We start from the raw sequence: 17,856 nt of genomic DNA on the forward strand, positions 1-17,856 counted from the left end.
CCGCTGCCTCTGAAAAGTCGCCTTGCTGATAGGATCGCTGTGTTCTTGTCCTTTTGCACTGTATCTATTCACATGATGGTCGCCATTTGAATCCATGTGAATGAGTATTTTTTTTTAACTCTTCTCTTCTCGAGGCCCAATTAAAGACATATTGTAGGGATTCATAATTTGTCCATCTCATGCATACAGTTAGCATGTAGCCACATATTCAGTGCTTTTGAGCATCTTACCACCGACTGCAGCCAGCATTAATCAAAGCTGACCCAGGAAAACCTTCTGCATTGTTTGAAAATGGGAGACGTGTGATTTAGGTAATTGCTGTATCCTCATCCATACCTCTCTGATCAAGCCACCCATTTAGTCAAACACAAAGATGAAGGCAAATGCGTTGGGTAATTAGCTGGCATAACCCTACAGACGCCTACTGTAATGAGATCTTCAGGCCACTGGAATGCTTTTTTTCCCCTCCTACCGCTCTTCTACCTTCAGCTGTCCTCTTCCATTGTCTGCTCCACACATGCACCTCTCAGGCTGTTTTCTGTTGTTGTGCCCTTTCGTGTTGATTGTGTCTGCAGTACCAGCTGTACCGCAGTCTCAACCATACACGCCTGCCAGATTAACAGATCGTTTTTGTCGTTTCCTCGCCAATTAGCTATAGCCAGATTGTTTATGTAACATGAAGTGATCGCATGCTATTTCATTTACTCTGATTTATTCTGATTTCTGCTGTCTCCTTTCTGTAATTCACCAGCCAAGTAACAAAAAAACAGGAATAGAAAAGATGCAGGAAGGATACATTACTGTATTCTTTTTTTCTTTTTCCTGCGGTTACAAGATTTGTTGACTTTTTAACCCTAATCAGGGGGTGTGTGTTTATGTGTTTGTTTGCAAGACTCGGCCTGAGGTTCCTGTGGTCTGTGGCTTTTTGAAAGCCTCAAATCAGCAGTATGACAGAAGCCCAAATGGCCCAGTGTAACCCAGAGGTCTCGCTGCTAATAACAGTACGCTCACATTCTCATTTTGTGAAAGCTGTCGGATCAAAAGTACTAGAATGATGATTCATGTCCACTATTTCACACACGGAGAGAATGGCCTGAAAACATGAGGAAAAAAATGCCAGAGCCAATGTGTTATTCTGAAACAGTGAGGATGTGACAGATGCTAGTGGTTTTAATGGTGTGGAACAAGTGAGAAAGGCCTCTCACAGTGCAACAGCTAGGTGCATCATGCAACATTCACTGGAGCCTCTTTTTTTTTTTCTCTGTCACAGTTTTTTCTCCACTTCCTACTTTCTGCCACAACTCGCTTTTCTTTCCATTCTTCTTAGACTGAAACAAGCGGACATTTTTTCTTTTTTTTTTTTTTGCTAAGACTGCTTAGGTGTGAATGCTTTGTTGTGTCAAACACATTAGCTTTACCAAGAGGAGCACTATGGACTCACTGTAGGCTCCTCTCGTAATCTTATTATTTTATTTTATTATTCATATTATTATCTGTGTGAATATTTTGCTAAAGTGAACAGGGCGTGAAAGCCTGGAGAAAAAAGTGGAGGAATAGAAAAAGAAAAGGGACAGAAAGAAAGAGAGAAAAGAAGGGGGGGGGGGGTGAGGATGAAACAGACAGACAAATGTGTGTGTGTGTGTGTGTGTGTGTGTGTGTGTGTGTGAGATCATTTGTGATGAAACATACTTGAAAATGTGGGTCACACTCCAACCATTCCCCCCCAAGAGCTAGAGGCAGACAGGGAAAGACCCTGGAGGTCCTGGATGGAGCTTCCACAGCCAAGGGCAAGAGTGCCAGAGGACCAGAGGCAGCGGCCAATCATCCCAGCCAAGCTAAGGATGGGGGACCCAGACTCCGGGCCCCCGAGAACCGCTTGACACCCAGTGGAGCCTCCACCGTGCAACAGAGAGGCCCACCCTTAATAGCAATGTGGGGATCAATGCTCAGGGAGCCCCAGACCCAGGCCTAGCCCTACACACACAGAAGCTGCACATAGACACACAAGCACATACACCCCATCCTCTGAAGTGCAGACAGATTGGTGCCTCTCAGCAGCGGCCATTTCTGCACTTTCGTGCCTCTTCATGCCATCATTCAAGTATTATCTGTGCTAGAGTGATTAAACTTTGATGCATTAAAGTCCATCTGTCTCCCGATTGTAACTGTTGAACGGTTAAATGTTTTGCTTCAATAACATTGCACGCTAAGGACAGATGAAGTCGAAGATGGGTTCCATTAGGGCACGACGCTCATGACATATATTACCCCCATAATCACTATTATTTTAACAAGATTTCATTTGTTTTCATTAAAGCACGTCTGATCGTAATATTGCATGATTAAATCAGGGAGATGGTCCTTCCATTCTAATGAAATTGTACACAACTGGACGATTCTTCTTTTTAATCACACAGCTCTAACTAGAAGTGACCCAGATAGCAATAATTTGTGTATTGCTACATTATTAGCTTTGTGTTCCAGGAGTTCACGGTGCGGTAACTGTGGAGGCAACCATAAAGGTTGTTAGTGTGTGTGTGTGTGTGTCCTGTGCTAATAGGGAAGGCTGGATGTTGTGTGTGCAAGGGTGTTTATAATAAAAACATCAGTGTATGAAACATAATGAACCCGTACTTAAAAGACAAAGTAAACAAAGTACCAAAACAAGGGAGCAGAGGCAAATAGAAGGCAGGGAAACTAAAAGAGGGCAAAGACTCCTTATACACCTAAACTCACCAGCTGCTTTATTAGCTATGCTTGGTCAGCTTCTTGTTACTTGAATGGGATTTTGAATGTGCCAGTCTGGCACCATTTGCTGGTTGTTTGGCTGGTCTGAGTATTTCAGAAACTGCTGACCTCTGTTGATGTCAGAGAAGAATGCCCAGACTGCGTGATGGGAGGACAACAGCAACTCAAAATAAAAGCTACTTACAACCAAGATATGCAGAAGAACATCTCTGAATATGTTAAACGGGGTACAGCAACAGAAGACTACTGTGGGTGTGACTCCTGTCACTTAAGAACAGGAAACTGAGGCTGCAATTTGCACAAGCTTAAATTGAACAATCGAAAACTGGAAAAACACTGACTGGTTGGATGTGTGGAGCAACATTCAGATGGTAGGGTCAGAATCTGGTATAAGCAACATGAATGCATGGATCCATCTTGCTTCGTATCAATTGTTCAGACACGTGGTGGTGTAATAGTATCAGGGATATTTTCCTGGCACACTTTGAGCTCCTTAGTACTAAGTGATTTTCATAACCAGAGTATTATTACTGACTTTTTATGACTACAGTGTACTGATCTTTGGATGGCTGTTTCCAGCAGGTTAACGCACAGTGATACAAAGCTAATATCATCTCAAACTGGTTTCTTAAACATGACAATGAGTTCACTGTACTCAAATGGCCTCCACAGTCACCAGATCTCAATCTAATAGAGCACCTTTGGGATGTAGTGGAACAGTAGATTCTCAACTTGGATGTGCAGCTGACATATCTGCAGAAGCTGTGTGATGCTATTTTGCATTAATATGGACCCAAATCTCTGAGGAGTGTTTTCAGGAGCTTGTTTTACTGGTGCCAGAGTCAGAAGTCAGAAAAAAACTGCAAAAGTTGCAGAGTATACCTAATGAAGTGTCTGGTGATGGTATATGCTATAACATTACAGGCAAACATCCCCAGCTATTCTGGGATTCCGCGTGGATATGACACAAACATGCTCTGTAATACTAATACTGTCAACGTAAAGCATACAACTCCATGCCGATTGAACATCTGCATATTTTTCATGCCTTTAACCTCCTAGGACCTGGCGTCCACATATGTGGACATCACATTTTGGGTTATTTAGACCAAAATACTCAATTTTGCTCTACAAGGGCCTGATATCCACTTACGAGGACATTATACTGCTACTGTTCTATCGAAATTTTAAACGAATATCCTCATAAGTGGCTCTCATTTTTCTCAGAAACAAAAATTAGGTACCGGTAAAAAATATTTTTTTATTAATTCTTTGTTTTTACATTCATCAGGTCCCAATCAGCCCAAATATCAAAGAGAAATTAAAAATGCATGCCGTGGAAGAGTTCGGGTCTTAGGAGGTTAAATAACTAATATTTGCTAAAAATCTGTTTTAATTAGTGAGTCAGTCAGCGAGGTCTTCCATCAGCTGAAGGGACACTCCGCTAATTTTACAACTGAAGGTCAGTTTCCAGTCATGGTGAGGGCCACTCACTATGTGACAGCCGTTGTCTTCTGCCGTCCTTCAGGCCTTCATTACAAACTGGGACACTGAGTCTGAAAGATGTCGAGGGTGTAATGGAGAGACTTTATCATGTTGCATTATCCCATGCCAAAGATCTTGGGTGTTGACAACTTGACTCATGCTAAAGAGTAACAGTGAGGACATCTCAGCCTTCAATGCCCGCCTTTTTTTTTGCATAGCTCTAGATTTTAAAGACGTCGTTCAGAGTTATTATGCATTTGTATTTTGTGAATTTCTCACACTACTACAGAAACATCTACACTTATGTGCGTGCGGGTGTAAAAGACTGTGTTATTGTGCTGTATAAGATGATTTATATCTGTGTGCGTGTGAGAGGGACAGGTCATGGCCTATCCTGGTTTCTCTGACCATGTCCTTTTCTGCTTTCCAGAGACACAATGGGGACATTTTAACAATGGCGTCAGTCAAGCACCTGAGCCATCGACGCTTTGTGGTGTCCTTCCAGCTCGACAGCGTCCAGCGAACTGATCAAGACCTTTACCGCTGCGTCACTCAGTCCCCCAGAGGCTCCGGAGTCTCAAACTTTGCTGAACTCGTTGTCAAAGGTAAACATCCTTTTCCCTTTTCTCTGACTGTTATTATTGTTTCCTTTTAGCCTTCATTCTCCATCATCCCAGCCGTTATGATTTCCTGCTTGTCTTGGACACAGTACAGTACTGCGTGTGATTGAAAGAAGAATTAAAAAGGAAACAGATACCCACAGGATATCATTTGTGCATGACTGCGAATGTCTCGCGCATTTATTTCTAATTTATTTCCAGAGAAATTTCTTATTCACAACTTGTATGCTACAGCGACTCACTTGAAGGCTTTTTAAGTGATATCCACAGTCTCCCTGGCATGTGCGGCATCCTGAGCTGTAGTTGCCAGATAGACTGCCATACTGAGCTCTTCAGCTCTCTGTCAGAAAGCTGTTCACTTGCATGGGACTCCTGCAGCCCTTGTCATATCATGTAGCGCAGATGGTGACCTCACTACCATTACTCACTCCATCCCCACCGCCCAACACCACCGCTTTGACAGCATAGTAATGACATGGCTTGCGGGATGGTTTGCTGGCATAACAAACCCGAGCCCTCAGCAAAGTAAAGAAAGGAAAATAAGGATGTAAGGGATTCTCAATCCCCTTGTCCTCTACTGTATGCTCTTGTTATTACGTTTTTAAAGACCGAATGGAGCGCAAATGAGAGTGAGGACAAGCTCAAAAGGAGTTTTTAAGCCAAGCTAGCAGAGTGGCTCTGTGGATATCAGTGTCTGTCGCTTGGCTGGCTGATAGATTGGTGCAGTCCACCACTTTGGTGGACAACCGTTGGATGGGCTGCTGTGAATTTTAGCCAACAGTTAGGATCCCACCACGAGGAAGTCCCCTGCTTTTGTAGTTTTTTTTAAGTGCTGGGCACATGCATGAGATTGTCTTTTTTTTTTTTTTTTTGCAGCACCATAATCTCAAACCATCCATCAACGTCAGCTGTATTTACTACGAGTTAGTGAATGTTAGGATGCTCACATGCTTAAATTACATTGTGAGCATGGCACATATGAGCTTTGTAATGCCTCGCTTCCATAGTCCTTTTACTGATAAGACAACGTGGGTTGATTTTAGTGTCGCGATAGACTGATTTGCTGCAAAAAGGAGCCCCCTTTGCTAGAACGTTAACCAGCGAGTGCCAGAAAACCAGGACACAGCGAATGTACTTGACAGATGGCTGTGATTTGCTCACACTCTCAGTGAATAAGTGTCATTGTGTCTTTGTGGTTGTTGCTTTCCTTATTTTGTTATAATCAGGACAAAGATGTTCTTTCTGGCAAGGCTGCACCACCAGTAAATGCAATGGCCAGTTAAGTTATTCTCATGTCAGCTGCCTGAAACTCCATAACTGGCTGTGCTCTTCGCTGACTTAACAAGGCTTTCATAAATCCCTTTTCCCCTCTGCTCTGCTAAAAAGAGCCTAATCATCCCCTTAATGAGTTGGATCTACTCGTTTATATAATGCAGAAAGAATGCGAGAATCATAGTAAACCCTTCTACTGCTCCACGGAGGGCTCGGAGATAGCTACATGATTAATAAAACAGTTTTACCTTGTCCGTATGTCTCGGGCTATTGTTGTGGGCCCTGAGTTTATATGTGCACACATATTCTGTCCTAAGCATATTTGAAAATGCATTGGCAGAAACATAAATGTTGCACCGACGAGGAGTCCCACATTAAACAGACACTAGCACTGAGAGCTTGGTTTGTTTTCATGGAAGTGACAACTATTAATGAACTAGGGGGGGATACGATAAATTAGCAGATAAAATTGAGTCTACTTAAAGTGTGAAAGGGGTAGGTGAGATGCTTTGAAGGTAATCGCACTGGCTGTTTGCCTGTTTGCTCAAATTTGGCCTTTTATTATAGATGCATCCATTGACAGTTAAAAGATGAGCTGCTGCAGGCACAAAGAAGCAATACAGAGTAGAGGTGAAGTTGTCGAAAAACCCACAGAGAGGAGGGCCATAAAAGACAGAGGCAGGGATGAAGGATTAGTCACAGCCACAGATCTAACTCTGATCTTTTCTCATGCTTTGTCCACATTTCTTTTGGCTTTCCCATCCCTCACTCTCACGGTTGCCTGTGTAAGTGTTTAGCGGCTTGGATCTGCCAGAAAGTGACGTGGGCAGTGGTATTAATTCTCAGTTTGCCAGGCTTTACCAGCAGTAATGTATTCAGCTCTTTCATCGTGGTGGCCGGCTGTCTGAGAAGTTGGAGAAAAACACGCACAGTAATTATTGTCTGAGTTACAGAGAATGTCACGTTCAATGCGACGCATGCACAGCTGTTTTTTGCTAAAAAATGTATGCAAGGCTTTGAACGCCCCGTTAATAGGTATGACTAATCTGCTATTTGAACATAGTTTGACCTGCTCACATCCTGCAGTCTCTGGAGACTCATTTAAGACTCAGTGGGCTTTAACATAGCCAGAAATCTATTTGCATACGCCTGATTAGTAAAATTAATAGCACAACTTTACCACCCTAGATTGTGCAGCAGTGCTGCCGGCCTGCCAGGAAGTGCTTTTATCAATACCAATGTGTTCTTAACCAGCAAAACGAGAAAACACTGCTTTTCATTTTCTCCGACAGTACCCCCATCCCCCATTGCGCCGCCTCAGCTTCTGCGTGCTGGCTCCACTTACCTGATCATCCAGCTCAACACCAACTCTATCCTGGGAGATGGCCCTATTATCAGGAAGGAGATTGAGTATCGTGCCAGCCAGTCTCCATGGTCAGAGGTGCATGGAGTCAACATGGTCACCTATAAGCTGTGGCACCTGGATCCAGACACAGAGTATCACATCAGCGTGCTGCTGACTCGACCGGGAGAAGGCGGAACCGGCCCTCCGGGACCTCCTCTCGTGAGCAGGACCAAGTGTGCAGGTGACTAATAATTGTTCCCAAACTCTTTGGTTCATAAGAGCTTCATAAAAATGGGATTTTATGCTGTATATATTCTCTCTTTTAACACAGGAAGTGTGTTTTCTTTTAAGGATTTAAAGAAGATTAATGGGGTAAATGTACCAAACGATGACATAAGGAGCTAAACACACTCTTAAGGAGTGTATCATCCATACTGCACGGTACTCTCTGGAGATTCCTTGTAAGCAGACAAAAATTGCTGCTAATCACCCAAAATTCATTTTGCATATCCCTGATATGCAGACACATGATTGTGCTTCCCTTCTTGCAAAGCTTCAACCTCGGTTTATGTGTTTACTATTAAGCAGCACGAGTCCTTCCTGCTTGTGCCGGCTCGTTGATATTTTCCATGGCCCGCTACCTGTCACGCCACCTCACGTCGACGTGCCTCTTAGTGCGTGTGCACGAGACAATAAGAAGACGCTCCACTCGAAAGCTCCACGGGGAAGCTTTCATTTGAATAACAGATGAATGTCTGCCTTATTGTTAACATCTTGTTTATGCCAGTGTGCAGCTCTAAATCTTGTATGCTGTCATGTGTGAAGAGACGATGACAGTCTTGTCAGCTGTTTCCTGTTTGGAGTTGTTACAAAAGTGAGAACATTTCTTTTTTTAAACATCTTTTTTTTTTTTTTATTGGGGGTTGATATTGCGTGGAAATAGCTCACCAAACAACACGTTGTGTTTCTGAAAAACCTCTGAGGTATCTGCATTATTTAGGCAATGCAGTACCCCCGAGCAAACCATATGAGGATAAAGTACGTTGAACACTAATAAACCGTAAAGTGCGAGGCAGCTCTCATCCTCTACTTTAGCTCAGCTCAGTGAATTTCTAAATCAGATAGGCTTATACTTTTAATTTCGGCTATGATAATACCTATAGATATGGCCCCTTCTTATGATGAAGCTGTTCTAATAAAGACCCTCAGCTCATTGTACTGATGCCCAACAGCCACACACTGCAACTTAAAGGAAGCTTACAATATGAGACTGCGCTGGTCACGATAATCTGCTAAAATTCAATCAGTGAGAAGCTGATAGACAAGTTCTGACTCAGTCGCTGCATATACTGCACTTATCTCATAAGAAAGGCATATTTGTTATCACTGGTGTTCTCTGAACTCTGTAGCCAAGGAGACTGAAAGGGACTTTATTTGCTGCCAGCATGGCAATATTGCTTTGACGGTTATTTAAAAGATAGCAGCTGGCTGACTGCAGTAGCTAGTCTAAAAAAGGGCTTCTTTGGTATCTACTGGAGGAGACAGAAATTTTATTTGGCTAGTGTAACAAATGGACAAGAATCAGCAGGTGAAAGATTTTCTTGATTTGTCAGAAAACTGAAAAAAGAAGATTTTTTTGGCTAATAATAACTCAACAATGTTGATTTCTGCCTACTGTAATTTAAAAAGAGACAGCTCATTATCATTTGACTCTTACGTTATTCAGACTAACACTTAACAATTCCCCAAATCATCATTTTTCTCTGGTCCATTTTAAGGCTCTGATCAAGCCTTTTTATTGTTTTTGTTCATTTTGTCCCGCTCGCGTTTCCCGTCTCTGTCGTTTGTCACTGTTCAGACACAGAACACCCAGGAGAAGAGCAGGGCCCCATAACCGTGCTCTCTTTTAAATATACATACAACAAACTGCGTTACTGCAGATGCACACACAGAAGCTGCAGGTAGTCATTACCGCTGCCTGAATGTGCAATGTGTGCGATGTAGTCACAGACACACAAAATGGAGAGCTTTGTGTTACCCAAAGGCAGTCTGTGGATTCACGTCTTCCATGGTCATCACTCTTCTCTATGCCCAACGGTCTCTCCCTGCCACACACCATCCCTCACATATCTTCCTACCCTGCTCCACTAGAGCCTCCCTGGCCTCCTCTCCAATGACATATTAAAGCTACTCTCCTCTCCCAACAGCCAGAGACACCCCTCATTCATCAGGCGCCGTGAGTGAGCTCTCTGCCCTCCTTCGCCTATCCCCGCACACCGCTCCGCAACAACGAGAGACAGAGAAAATTCCCAATAAAAAAAAAAAAAAAAGGTTGATAGCAAGAAGAAGTAGAGTAGAGGGAAGGCGATGGCGGTGGAGTCGGGGTAGTTTTTCAAAGTGAGAGTAAAAATGAAAGCGAGCGTGCGAGAAGTGAAGCGAGAGCGGAATCATAACGTACGGAAATTGCTTTCACAGTTGCTGCTATCGGTGTTTGTGAAAGTCACTAAACTCTGCCTTTAATGATGTATTTACATTTCAACCACTGTGACATTAGGTTGTTCAGCCATGTGTGGGATAAGTAATACTGCTGTGTTTGCTGAGCTGTTAAACAGGGCATTTAGATGCAGCACTAGTTCAACACAGAGGAAGTGTAGGTGAAATTAATTTGGCCCATCAGTGTATCTTGTACATATATATACGTGTGTGTCTGTGTGTGTTGTGGGGGCTTCATTTGATTGGCTTTTGCATGACACAAATCAGTGTTTACAGTTCTGACACGTGTGTATTTTGTTATACACTTCAACACTATGAATCTCCTCCTGGTGCGTCTCACATTCTTGACCCTTCAGTAGCTCTAATAACCGGCTGTCTCCCAGAGTTCCCCTGACCCAAACCTTCAAACCATCTGGTGCACGCCACCCCTGCTCACCCTGCATGCTTCTGCTGAATCCTGAATACAGACAGACGCACATGCACTCGCTGCTGGCCCGATTACATTTAAGTATGAGAAAATAGATCGGCGGGGTTGCTGTTGTTGTTGTGGTTTGGTTTCGGGGAAGGTTGTAATTATCCGGTGAACAGAAGGGATATTTTGGACCCTCTTTTGTATTTAGGAAGTGAATTTCCTCTCCCGAAGCCGTGTCTCACCACTGTGACTAATCTGGCACTTTCATGGTGAAGCATGTTGGCTAGCCGGCTGCGCTGTGCACATATACATCCTCGTGGTGGCGAGCCATCCTAGCGCCGCTGCTGTAAAACTAATGGCCGTGAATGTGAACACGGTCTCCACCTGGCTCCGATGGTCATCCAGGTGTGCCTGATGAGCCATTGCTGTGATTATCAGCACGGTGCATTAGCACAGCTTGAAGCCCCTCAAGTAAACCACAGAGGAGAGGCGAGCGTTTGTACTGCAGGTGGTCCCCAAACTATGCTAATGGGCTTCCACCTGCTGCTGGGTCACTGAACCTTCTGGAAAGCCCCTGCCCGTGATGCTTTTGGTCTGTTAGAGGGAGCCAACGCTGGAGCCCGACTAAAATTAGGCACATTAGGAACACAAGTGCTTTGCCTTACTTGGCATGTCGTTTATCATGTCTTCCATTCAGAGGCAGAATTCCCTGTATGGGCAGATTTGGATTTCTGTGCACCAGGGTGTGAGTGAATGTCTGTATAACACAATCTATACTGCTGCTGTCCCATGCTACAATTTTAGAGGAAGTAAACCAGAACCAATCACATCTTCTCTAACTTCCAATCTCCGTTCATCACCACGGTGCTGTGGGCTTTCGTCCATGTTGGGACGGCTGCAGTTTTCATGCCACGGGGTGCCAGGGAACGGGTGCCCGTGGCATACAGACAAATAAGACGAGGCTAGGGGAAGGGGCTGGCACAAATGTCCACTTTGAGAAAACCCATAATGAGCACACTGTGGCCGCTTTGGTGGTGCTTTCATCAACTCAGCAGTTAAATGCCTCTCTTTATTTAGCTCTCAGACTGTGCAGACTGTCAACTGCACCATTAAGACAATCCTCAGTCACACTGAACAATGGTACATTAACATTTCTTACTGGGTGCAGTCTACTACGGTGCGATTACCGTGCCCACCCATTTATCTACCGTCACATTACTCTGGATGAGGTTCAGATCAATGCTCTGTTCATATTTCCATCTACCCTGAGATGCCAGATAGCAAATTAAAAGAGAAAGTTGGTGATTGCAGAGACCTTTACTATAGATTGGAACTGTCATAAAATCTCCACTGCTCTAGCTAAGTGTCTCAGACAGTCTGGAATATATATATATATGTACATATGTATGTGATGTCTGTTTGTGTGCCTGTGTGTCCTTGCACAAGTACAGAGCACCTTTTGAATCCATTTTCTCAGATAATACTTGTCTTAATGCATTAGCCCCTGCTCAGTGATGCATTAGCCACTTTATTTAAGTTCTCTGCACTAATCTGTGCTGCAGCGAGAATCCCTCTGAGTGTGCAAGTCAGCGAGGGAATGAAGACCTTGGCCAGTAACCTCAAACTCCACTGATCTCTTGCTGTACCCGATATCTTTGCTGTCATTCCCTGCCTCCCTGGCCCATTACTCATCGTGCCCTATTAAAAGAATAAAGCCATACAATGCATTATGTAGCATATTGCTTGACAAAAACGGCATTGATTGTGTTAATAATTTCCACTGATAAATACCTCCATTGATACGGAGGATGTCCTTGGCTTAACTTGGCCTTGCTTCAGTTTCGGACGTCCTCCCGAACACTGGCCGGTCTGTGCCTCTGGGTATAGAGGCTCTCTGTATCTTTCAGTGAGCAAATAAATTCAAGGGGAATATCACAGACGCAGCTGTTGTTCTTTTAGTACGAGTTAGAGAAAGTCGGGGTTAACCCGCCAGTGACCAGAATTAACTCGGTGCCTTCTAAAAATATGGACCGGGCCACAGCGATGACCCGTCAGTAACACTGACCAGCGGAAGTGAATGCTCTTGTGTTTTTTGTATGTGGATTAAACCTCAGGGCGAAGGAGTGAAACTACTGCATGACCACTTTGCTCTGCGGTAGGGGAAAGGGAGGAGACTGGTGGGAGTGCAACAGCAACCCGCGGCCTGTCCGATTAATTAGCGCAATTGGTGCAAGTTCCTGTTCTGCCATCAGGGATGTGGGTGTGTTGTGCTGGCAGCAAAATGACCTCTGCACTGTGGCAGGGCAGTATGGCGGCACGTAGAAGAGGAACAGCTTGAAAACTGCCCGGGTGGTCCTGTTATATTAGTAATGCAGGCTATTTGCTGGATGTTCTGTCAAAAATCCAATATTTCACAATAAAAGCTTACCTGTGTCTTGTCCATATCTCTCATATCCTTTTCCTCAATCTCTCACAGAGCCCATGCGCGCATTACGGGGACTCGCCGCCACAGATATCCAGCCCAGGCAGTTGTCCCTGCAGTGGGAGAATTTGGCGTTCAACCTGACACGCTGCCACACCTACTCAGTGTCCCTGTGCTACCGCTACACCATGGCGGGAGGAGGCGGCGGCCACAACACCACCGTACGCGAGTGCCTTGCAGTGGAACACAATGCCTCACGCTTCACGCTGCGTGATCTGCCACCCTACCATGCCATCCATGTCCGTCTGTCACTGGCAAATCCAGAGGGGAAGAAAGAGGGCAGAGAGGTCACCTTTCAGACGGAGGAGGACAGTAAGTCCCAGAAGGAGATTACAGAAAAGACAGTAGATAGATGGTAAAAGACGGAGCGCAGAGAAACTAAAACCGAATAGAGCCACTGGATGAATGCTACACATTCAAGGTTCACTACCAGTTTATTAGATCTGCAGCAAAGTGCAACATTAATATCTGATCAAATGTTTATTAAAGTTCTAATGATTTCAGTGAAACTGTTTTATAATGGCGGATGTAGTCTGTGTTGCTGTTGAACTCGTTGTTTCCTACTAGCAGGCGTTTCTGTTTATTATCTTTTCCACCTCATTTAAATCAATGAAGGGAGGCTAAATAACAGAATCACCTTGCTTTATATTGCAGTACAACTGAGAGAAACAAAAAGCTGAGCGCTTCCGAGATTAAAATAAAAAATCCAATCAACACCTTTCCGAAACACTTTTCTTCAAAAGCATTGTGACCTTGATGAAGGTGAGAATATTGTAGGACTGTTGCTTTAAAAAGCTGTAACATTAGCAAGGTGTACTAATATTAGAGCAGCTGGGAAAAATCTTAAAGCTGCTCTCGCTCCTTAACAGCCAAAGACACCGTCATTCATCAGGCCTTCATATTATAAATGTTATTTTCTTAAAAAAACAAACAAACAGAAACCCTCCACTCTCCAATTATCACAAAGTACAAGTTCCAATAATATGTGGTTCCCACTAAATGTTGGCAGTCCAACGTTTTATTGCCTTAAAGCATTTGCTCATATTGTCACATGCTAAACTGCGGTCTGGGGTTAGCTCACTGTATGTTCTCATAATAAGTGCAGGCTTCCCACATTGAAACTGTCCCATGTTATAATTTTGTGGACATACACCACCTCCCTAGGATTGTGTCGTCCCTCTTTTGCTTGCAAAAAAGCCCTGAGCTATTGAGGCATGGACTTCACCCGACCCCTAAGATGTGCTGGTGTATCTGGCACCAAGCTGTTAGAAACAGAACCTTTAAGCCCTGTAAATTGTAAGATGAAGCCTCCATGGACTTGTTAGACTTGTTTGTCAAGCACATCCCACAGATGCTTGATTGGATTGAGATTTTGAGGGGAATTTAGAGGCTAAACAACTTGTTGTTGTGCTCCTGAACTATTTTAGTTTTGTAGCAGGGCGCACTACCCTGCTGAAAGAGGCCACAGCCATCAGGGAATACGGTTTCAGTGCTTAGGTATTGATATATGTCAATGTACCATCCACATGGATGACAGGACCCAAGGTTTCCAAGTAGAAAGCATCACACTGCCTCCGGTGGCTGGTCTTCCTCCCATAGTGTCCAACTCCAGGCCTCAAGGGCTGCTGTCCTATAGGTTTTAAATGTGTCCTTGATCCAACATGGCTGATTTAAATGGCTAAATTACCTCCTCAACAAGTTCTTCAGAGGCCTGGTAATGAACTAATCATTTGATTCAGCGGTGTTGGCCCAGGGTGAGATCAAAAACCTGCAGGACACCGGCCCTTGAGGCCTGGAGTTGGACACCCCTGCCATAGTGCATCCTAACACCAGGTGTTTCACCATGGTAAGCGATGCACACACAACCGGCCATCCATGTGATGTCAAAGAAAATGTGGATACCTTCCTCCATGGCTCCGTGGTCCAGTTCTGATGCTTCGTGACCATTGTTGGTGCTTTCATTTGGGGACAGGGGTACACAACAAACTGCAATGCGGATGTAGATTCTGACACCTTTCTACCAGAACAGCTCTGTGCATTAGTGATCCTTGGTCACCTGTAACCTTGCTGCTGGTTCACCGCTGTTCTTTCTTTGTGTTTGATAGATATAAACGACTGCAGACTGGGAACATCCCAGAGTTACAGTTCTGGATATGATCTGACCCAGTTATCTAGCATCACAATTTGGCACATCTCAGACTTGCTCAGATCCTTAGGTTTGCCAGATTTCTGCTTCTAACAAATCAGCTTTTAGGACAAAATGTTCACTTGCTCCTTAATATCACCCACTCACTAACAGGTGCCATGATGAAGAGATAATCAGTGTTATTTGCTTCACCTGGCAGTGGTCATAATGTTATGCCAGATTGGTGTAATTCTGCTTTTCCATCAGTGTTCAAAATACACAAATCCATTATCAGCCCAGTTTTGTGTAATTAAAACTTCTCCTCCCCTTCTCCCTTACGCATTAATACAGAAAGGGCGACCGGCTGACTGAGTCAGCATCACAAAAGATCCATTTCATTTTTAGATGGAAATAACATAAAAGAGAAAACATATCTGAGACTCGGGCAATCCCGAGATAGGATTTTGTTCTTATTTCTTATCTCCTATTATTCCTGTGTGCCTTCACAGATTTTCTGCGTGGTGGCTAAAGGAGAAATCAATTCTGCCGTGAACCAAAAAAAGGAAAAACATCTAAACAAACAGGATTTTTCAGAAAGCTACATACACACATACGTACAGAGAAAGATAGAAAAAGAGCAACCAAATAAGAGAGTGAATGTTTTTCTTTTGCTTAGATAAAGATGAGTATATGTATAAATACAAACAGTGTGTGCCAATTAGAACCACCTTTTCCAAAAGTCCCAATAAGCAAATTTGTCGTCCTGACTAACCCAATTCAAAAAAACAGTCAACTCAGCTGTTTGGCTCTCGCTTTAGCCTCAGGCCTGAATCTCACATAACAGTCTTCCTCTGCGCAGTACTCGCACAGACCGCTGGGACCAGGACTTCAACTGAATGGCCCCAAAACCATGTATAGTTGAGAGCTCAGGCCTTCACATATTCATCAGTATATTTAAGCTTTGACTGAAGCAGAATAAAAAATATAATTCTTTTATAATATTTTCTTTTTTCTCATCTTTGTAATGGGTGCATAATTTATGCAGTTCATGAATAAACTGTATCCTTTTTGTGAGTTTTGCCTGCCTACTGCTCTGTGTGTCAGAGTGCTTTGTGTGATGCGTCGCTCTGGGCCACAATGACATTCACTCTGTGATATTGACAGGAGAGGATCACTGTGTGATTAGCCCTTCAGTTTCCCTGACAAATGTTTGTTCTGTAATTTCTCATAGTCCCTGGAGGCATCGCACCGGAGTCGCTCACCTTCACCCCACTGGATGACATGATCTTCCTGAAGTGGGAGGAGCCTGTTGAGCCCAATGGACTTATTACCCAGTATGAGGTGAGCCCATGGAGACATGAGGGTGAATTTCTTCGATGTGTAAATTTAATTGGTTGTAGAGTTTGGTGGATTGAGGCAGGTGCGAGCATTTAGTAGTCTCTCTGTTATCATTGTTGGCTCCGCTGGACTTAAAAGTTGACTTAATCAGCTAACATGGTTGCTGTGCTGTTGTTTGCTGATTCTTTTAATGATTCTGGAGTGTAAACATATTCAAATCTAATAACAAGCAAGGCTGTACCCATACATATCAGCATGTTAAATACCAGTGGCTGGATGGGTGATTAATCAACGTCTCTGTGCTTTATCTTGAACTTTATTCAGGGTTGCCATGGTTTGCGTACCAGAAACTAACTGGGAAAATATTTCTGTGTACAAAGTGTCTGATGATGATGAATCAGTTATTTAAGTGCAGTCTGTACAGTAGTGATTTTAGACTACAACTAAAAGAGAATTTCATATGCTCAGATGAATCTTTAAAAAAATGAAATTACATTGATCTACAGTAAAATAAACACAGATATTAAACGTGTTATTGCTAGGAAACCATCAAACTAGCTCGTATTCTCTAGCCAATAGTAACTCTGATATTCCTCTCCTGCCCTGACAGACAGCTGGAAAATTTAATTTGAATCTGACTTTGGTTGTTTAAATAGTATTATGTTTAATCATATTTCAACGTCCTGTTAAACACTGTCGGCATTTCAGTTGAAAGGCGCAGAGTGAGGTCTCTGTCAGTTTCTCTCCCTCACCTGCCATCCAAGCTATCCGTGCCACCTGCAACCGTGGTGCCTTATTTGTAAAGTGGCTTTGACAATACAAAGAAAAACCCAGTAATATTCTAAATAAAGTTGTTAAATATTATATACTACAGATGGAAAGCCTGGTGGTATTAACCCTATTGGTATTGTATAGTGATAAAAGTGAGCATCGGGATTGTATGAGTGCATACACTATTGCTGAAAAGAAAAGTGATGCAGGGATGAGTTTTAAGACGTCAAATGTAAAGAATAAAAAAAAAATCAGTTTTAATAAATTTAAACATCCTTAATTTTGTAAATCAGGCAAATTAATGAAAGACCATTGAGCCAGTGAGTAAAACATTTGTGCCACGTGTGCCATCAACAGTGTGTCATGTGAGAGACGTAGGTCATACATGCTGCCTGAAAAAAGGAGACTGACACTCTGAACTCAACTATGATAGAAGATCAACTATGATCTTCTTCTGAGATTTTGAGTGGCAATCACTCCTGGGTGTCATCCAATGCAAGACCTCCCCAGAATATATAATGCCTGCAAAGTATAGACGCCTTACTCACAGTTTCAGTAAAAGTCCCGGTGCAGGCATCTGCTGTGTGACCTCTGTAGGATGAAACGTACCTCCAACACATAAAGGGCTGCTGGGATAGCTGGTAAAGTCTTAAAGCTAAGCAAAATGCACGATCAGGTGCTTAACTGCAGGCTGAGTTTCTTTATTGGGTTGCTTGCATCATACATACGACTAAACTCATAAATTAAACTGAGGTGGATGTGGAT

The 17,856-nt window shown here is 43.4% G+C and overlaps 1 protein-coding gene across 4 annotated transcripts in view; it reads left to right on the forward strand.

Moving 5' to 3' along the window:
- Nucleotides 1–17,856, forward strand: part of ptprub (protein tyrosine phosphatase receptor type Ub) — a 190,084-nt gene that overhangs the window by 111,335 nt on the left and 60,893 nt on the right. For all 4 annotated transcript variants that reach the window (XM_040012818.1, XM_040012819.1, XM_040012822.1 and 1 more), the window contains exons 6-9: nt 4,664–4,838; nt 7,418–7,711; nt 12,852–13,169; nt 16,214–16,323. In XM_040012818.1, coding sequence (XP_039868752.1) covers nt 4,664–4,838; nt 7,418–7,711; nt 12,852–13,169; nt 16,214–16,323 — 897 coding nt within the window. The remainder of the gene's footprint in view (nt 1–4,663; nt 4,839–7,417; nt 7,712–12,851; nt 13,170–16,213; nt 16,324–17,856) is intronic.

This window comes from Simochromis diagramma, unplaced genomic scaffold (assembly GCF_900408965.1).
Source record: "Simochromis diagramma unplaced genomic scaffold, fSimDia1.1 OVJJ01000618.1, whole genome shotgun sequence".
Lineage (NCBI taxonomy): Eukaryota > Metazoa > Chordata > Actinopteri > Cichliformes > Cichlidae > Simochromis > Simochromis diagramma.